At 35.2% G+C, this 6,982-nt stretch overlaps 1 protein-coding gene across 2 annotated transcripts in view; it reads left to right on the plus strand.

The window, feature by feature from the left end:
* Positions 1-6,504, plus strand: part of LOC150106624 (B-cell receptor-associated protein 31-like) — a 172,955-nt gene extending 166,451 nt beyond the window's left edge. For both annotated transcript variants that reach the window (XM_090392587.1, XM_090392586.1), the window contains exon 8: positions 6,317-6,504. In XM_090392587.1, the coding sequence (XP_090248713.1) occupies positions 6,317-6,367 (51 nt within the window). In that variant the 3' untranslated portion in view covers positions 6,368-6,504. The remainder of the gene's footprint in view (positions 1-6,316) is intronic.
* The last annotated feature ends 478 nt before the right edge of the window (positions 6,505-6,982 follow it).

Consider the following 6,982-nt stretch of genomic DNA (forward strand, 5'->3'; position numbering starts at 1 on the left):
TAGCACTATATATATAGTATGAAATTCCTGAACTTGGCTGCAAGAAGCATATATGATAATTATGAGTTGACTGTGTGTCACTATTATAACTTTCATCATTTTTGTGTAAACAGTTGAATTGCTTTCCTGTGTTTTACAGTTTTTGAAATGTATAATTAAATTGTTTTGTTTTAAATTTGTTAAAACTGTTTTGTGGAAGGAGATCCCATGTAGCCTTTAAGGAATGCAGAGAACTGACTTAATGACCAATCTTCACCTTCTCATGGATACTAAATAAATGAGGATTGGCTGGTAATTCAGGATTTAGCCATTCAGATTATATTTTTATTGACTTAAACCAAAATAACATGATAGTATAATATGACAGAATCATGCTGGCTAGGATGTCATCTGCTTAAACAAGCCCTGCTGTTTTCATCAGGGAACCAGGGTGAAACAAAAAAAAGTCAGTTACTGGAACAAATTAAACATCAGTAGAATTCAAAATTGGTGCCATCAACATAAAAAGCATCTAAGAAAAGAAATGGAACTAGCAGAATAGGTGAAATTCTCTTCTAGTGGAAAAAAAAACAGGTGAAATTCTTTCAAGAAACAAATACAAGATGTTATATTCAGGCAATAATGATCAGGGAAAAGGATTAACTATAGGATTCAACTAAATATGTGGATAATTTTCATGGATGGCTAGCAATATACGCTAACCACTCAGCCAACCAGCCGGCCTGGTTGGCTGAGTGGTTAGCGTATCCAGCCAAAAGGCTGTGGGTTCGAATCCCACATATGTGGATTATTTTCACATACAAATATCTGGATAATTTTCATGGATGGCTAGCAATATACGCTAACCACTCAGCCAACCAGCCGGCCTGGTTGGCTGAGTGGTTAGCGTATCCAGCCAAAAGGCTGTGGGTTCGAATCCCTTCATGCTTCCTCCCACCACTACTCTCTGCAGAAATTTGGTATTATTTCCACCTTGGCACATCGAGCCAGATCTTTGTTGACAGACGAAACGGAGATTAAAAATGAATTTAATTTACTAAGAATTTACTTTACTGGTTGGCTGAGTGGTTAGCGTATCCAGCCAAAAGGCTGTGGGTTCGAATCCCGCCGTGGGCATGGATGTTTGTGATTGTGAAAATACTAGTGGTGGTGGTGGACAGTAGATGGATGACGGGTGAATGAGGTTGAGTGGTGGAGACGGAGAGTTGTAGATAGGTGCCCTCTCTCGATGAGTCTTGGACTCCCTGGAGGTATCAAATAATAATAATAATATCAAGTAGTCAAACTTGAAATTAGTACAAACTAGAAAGTGGAATTGGACAATGAATTGTGGACCCTATAGGCACAATTAAGTGCTTGTGGTCTCACAAAAGGTTCTATGAATGAAGAAATGTGTCAGAAGGGAGCTGACACAAAGAAAAGGGAAAGTTTGTCCTTGTTGGAGATCTAAACAGTGGAATAGGAAATGATTACCAGACATAGAATGTTTTGGGAAATTTGGAGAAAAGTGCAGAACTAATAATAATGCAAGTACTTGCCAGGATAAAATTGAATATCATATTCAAAAGAGAAAGTGTGTAAGAAAGTTTTTAAAAAAAAGTTGAGCACCCTTTCCTGGTGAATTGTAGACTGAAATACACAAATATTATTCAAGAAAAAAAATGGAAGTTTGAAAACCAGAACCAAACCTTGGTGATTCAGTGGCAGACCCTGAAGAAAACATTGATTCAGCCAGAGAGGCATATGACAAGAGTTATGACTTTTCTATCTGCAAGGATAGAAAAGTCATAACTCTGTGATGGGACTTAAAAGTTAAAGAAGTAAGTGTATTCAAAAGTTCCTGTCAATTAAGTCAGCACATGCTTTGAGAGAATACAGAGAAAAAATATAGGAAATCAAAACAGTTGGTCAGTAGTTGAATGGTAGGCTTTTATCACCTTTTTTTGCAATTGGTTGGATATATGTTTGCTGCAAAGATTATACATTTTTTACTTTAGATATTGGAAGACCATTAAGGTAATGAGAATTTCCCAGTAGTTGATGAAGCTGAAGTCCTGGGGGATGATCACTAAGTTGACATTGAAAACACATTGCAAAGGTGGTTAAGTCATCACATAGACAACTGTTGAAGAGAATATTAACTTCTAGGAGAATAACTGCTTTATCCTTGCTTTGATAAGACTATATTGGGATAACTGTACCGAGATATGGTGGGTGAGTTCCATAGAGATGAAAGTCAAATATTCAGCAGTGAGTAACCAAGATAATGTCTGGTCTCTGGTATTTTACATATGAGAATACTGAAGGAATGTAGTCTTCCAAGTTTTAAGAAATAGGAGGAGAAGCAGTATAATAAAAATAGACAACTTTAGAATATTACAGTATTGATACACAGAAAATTTTGCATTTTGTGGTAGGCTGGGGAGAGCTCAGTCATCCCTTAACACTAATGATGGACTTCAGCAAAACATCTTGGACTATTCTTGCTCTTTTGTAGTGAGACGTAACAATTGTCTCAGTGCAAGGAAGGAAAAAAATGTGTGTGAATAGAAATACTTTCAGTACAGGTAGATGTTGTGATCATTATCAAATTCTTGACATGTACCCTCAAGGGGGTGTACAGGATATTATGATGGCACTAAATGAAGAACTTACATCATTACTAACTTCCTATCAACAATTTTCCTCTAAATCAAACCAAATGTTATCTGTCAAGACTCCAACATTATCAGATCTTATATTTCTGTCTTCTAAGGCACTTTTTACTGTACCAGTCCACCTATATCTTGGTCTTCCTCTAGGTCTTTTTCCTGCTAACCTGGCAGAGAACACTTGTTTTGCTGAATTACTAATAATTTGCAGTTGTATTGTGTCCAATGCTGTTAGGGCAGAACTAATTGTCATCCTATAATCTAGATATGCATGTTTGCAGTTATGAAAAGGGTAATTTAAAAAAAAAAAAAAATAGAGCGGAAAAAGATTTTTGTGCAAAATATAAATAAGGAACCAACAAAACAATGCTTGTGTAGATTGGTAGCTTATTAAAACTGTGGAGGGATATATCCATTTAACTAATATTGTTGATGAAATGATTCATCTAGGCTTGGCATCAGTTACATGTACATTGAAGAAATGCTAAGTGAACACCTCATCCTGTACAATTTGTTGTGCTTGTTATGTAGATTTAAAATTTTTTTTTTTTTTTATTATTCAGTAATCGTTATGAATGGTGTATAGACTTTCTTATTTTTATATTGTAGTAAATCCCAGATATGCTAATATTTTGTTGCAGTTCACCAAACACTGTTTTATTCACAGGAATAAATGGGAATATAGGGATGTTTTCATTCTGAAGGCTAGAATGAAAATGTTGCTCTCCATTTAAAAATAATATCCCTCTCCCACATGCACCATACTGCACAGATTCAAGCAAAACAAGTTTTTATTGTATCCTACAGAGACAGTAAGAGGCTATGCTATATTTGGTGACAATTAGAATAGTTAATGGAATTAGTGAATTAGAATGAAAATGACCTTATATAATGAAAAACATCTCTCTCTTCCCACAGACATTACTGCATAGACAGAAAACAAAGGGGGTGCTATTGTGGTGCTAAATAAATACAGCGTTTTGACAATATTGGAAATTTTCAGTTGCAGAAAATGTGTAGCTGCACTTATTCATAATACAATCATTTAGATACAGAAACCAATAGATTTATGAAAAGTAAATTTCAAAAAAAAAAAAAAAATGGATGGATATATATAACTTGAAATCATAATTATGTTTGATATTTTCTGTATCATTAAGACATTTGAGAAATAACTTCACAAATGCAACTGCTGCACAAAACGTGCAGATGTGTTAAAGCTGAATAGGAGCATGGTCTGCAAGTACGTGAGGTCCAGGTTCTTCTCTGCGAAGATCTCCCCCCCCCCCCCCCAACACACTCAGTGAATGACTTCTTGGAGGTGCCCAACTAATACTAAATAAACCAACTTAGTTGTACAATGCTAGAGCTGTCAGATTGAGCATTCTTATTAATATGTACAATAACTAGAAAATGTCTCGATCAGGTGTAATTTCGATATTTTTATTGTTTGACTGTGATGATAGGTTAATAAGAAACTTATTGTGTTTTCAAAAAAAAAAGAATGTAGATTGCAGTTTTTATGGTGTGTATATATACTGCTTGGAAAGAAGTCAGTAGACGCTATAGTGTATAGAACAAACAGCCATGGCTCCCACCTTAATAAGATGTAGGACCTCCTTTTGCTGCAGTGACTGCAGCAATCCTGTTGCGGGGGGGGGCATACTTTCCATGAGCATATGATAGAAATCATTAAGAATTTTAAGCCATTCTTACTGTAAGCATGTAATGAGGTCCACTCACTATTGTGAGTGGATGTCCCTTGACCTCATCTGGCACTCCAGCAGTTCATCCCACAGGTGTTAGTAGGGTTGAGATCAGGGCTCTGTGAAGGCCAGTCAAGTCTGGTGAGGTTCATTTCCACAAACCACAGTTACAGCATCAGTCATGACACAGTGCATGTCTTGCTGACAGAGACATGGTCAGTTCCATAGAAATGCCACAAAGTGGGAAGTATTGCATTGTTCAGAATGTTCAGATACATCTCAGAGTTCGGTATTCATGGCACCACAAATACGGATCCAAGGCCAAACCAGGAAAAACAGGAGGATAGTACTTGCAGTTGACTCTCTGTGCTTCTCTCTCAGTATGGTATCATACTATTACGATGCTTCTTTCAAAGTCTGTCATTTCCCTTCTTGCAACCATTTCACCCAGACACAGTTGCACTGACTTGGGAGCATCATATTCCTTCAATTTATACTGACCAGAAGCATGTGACTCGTTACATGGCATGATGTACCTTTCCCATGGTGTCTGTTGGCTTGTTACCAAGCAGTGTACACAGGCACATGGTGAGTGGTGATTATTCATTGCATAGTTGTATCGGTTGTCTAAGAAAGGGATCCAACATTTAAATTTTATGAGTGATTGGCGGAATTTTTTTTTCGGGGGGGGATAAGTTGCCTGGTGCAGGAATTGGAAAAAGAAAAGAGATGCTGGTTGTTCACTCTTATCTTTGAGTGGTGTTGCATTGGAATTATTTAGATTTGAGAGTAGTGGCAGATTTTTTTTATCTAGCAACTTTAGGATTTTCTTTCTACAAACAGTAGACCTTGAAGAAAGCATTGACTGTATCCTCCAGTCTCCTAATTTTTAACTCTTATCCCAAATAAATTCAGTTTGTAAAAGCCATTTTACTTAACTATTTATAGGTCAGTGGGCTCCATTTATATAAATGGAAGAAGAGATGTCAGTTATTGTTTTCCATTTAAAAAAAAAAATTGTGGCCAAACAAAATTTTTATTCTTGGTTTCTCTTCGAATTATATTCTTTGATATTAACTCATCTGTTAACCTGAATCAATGAAACAATGTGGAACTGCAGTGTTTATAAGTTTCTTCTTTCTATTTTGCTTATTCACATTGCTGGCATGTTATACTCTACACTCATTTACACGAGGAATTGGATTGAGATGATTTCAAGTTTTCTTTCTTGTTCAAAAATTTATTTTTAAAACTGTGATATTAGGAATTTTTTTTATACGGCTTCCACTTGCAAAAGATTTATGTAAACCTATAGTATATTCGTACCATGGGCAAGTTATGGATTTTTTTTTCTATTATTATTATTATTTTTTTTTTACACAGTCCAGAAACCCTGCTCTAGAGATCAGACATGAAACCCTGTAAGCAGGATGGCGATTTCACACCAGGTTATGAAGTTCATCTCCTGCCTAAAAACAATCGTAAACACCCATGCTCATAGTAGGATTCAAACCTGCAACCTGTTGGTTTGAGAGCAGATATGCCAATATTGAGCTTCTGTAGCTCAGTTTCAAAAATGTCCTGTGCTTAGAAAGACCTGGATTTTGAATCCCATCTAAGATGTGAAGAACCTTTATGAGAGCTTTTCAATTGAAGGTGAGTTATTCAGTAATGCAGAGGTGACGAGATTTTTTTTTTGAGAAACTTTGGATTTCCATTCAGCAAAACAAACTGGCTATGTAATATACCTTATTCTGTAAGATATGGTTTTGAAAGCCTGTATGATAGTGTGGGTCTCTGCATAAGCTATAAGACAAATTTGCCAGTATAATTTCATGGATTGTGGATATAAGAATATTAAATATCAGTCATAATGGCTGAAAAGACATAAGTTTTTTATATATTAAAGAACATTGTTATTTTTATGTTACAAAATTTTGACTAAAAATTATTTTTCAGGAAGAACTTGATAAAATTCAAGGTAAAGTTGTTGACAAAAAGGAAGAATAGCAAGAATCAAAGTATTAAAGAACAAATGAAAATTTCCCTAAGTTGTTTATCAGATACATTTGTTTCCAATTTTCATAACTTGCATTCATATTATTGTATATTTTTCATGAATAAATAAAATTCTGTTTTGTTGCCTATTATTGATATTAGATTATTCACACTTGAAAGTGTCAGATTTATTCAAATAAATTGTATTCTCACTTGTTGCAAGTTATATATTATATGCCACACATGGTGAACCTTTAAATCACTGACGTGCCAGAGGTGGCAATTCAGTGATTTACAGGTGATATCCTTTTATACGCTTATAGATTATTCAACCTTTTTTTTTTTTTTAATTATTACAATACGTACAAGTTACATTTTGTTTTACACCAGAGAGCAGCTATGAAGATGTGCATATGATTGGTTTGGTTAGACAACCTACAAATGTTGAGTTGAAATGCTAATTCTCTTCAACCAAATTCCATAACATGTGAAACTGTCATAACATTCACTATATATTTCTTAGTTTTAACACATTCACGAAGAGGTGTCGTTTATCATTCTGATGGAACTTCTCTTTATCAGTGGGCTCAACTCGCACAAAGTTTCAACCTTTGGTTGAATTTTATT

This window comes from Typopeltis vanoorti, chromosome 5 (assembly GCF_054136105.1).
Source record: "Typopeltis vanoorti isolate ZY-2024b chromosome 5, IOZ_Tvanoo_1.0, whole genome shotgun sequence".
In the NCBI taxonomy this organism is placed as follows: Eukaryota; Metazoa; Arthropoda; class Arachnida; order Uropygi; family Thelyphonidae; genus Typopeltis; species Typopeltis vanoorti.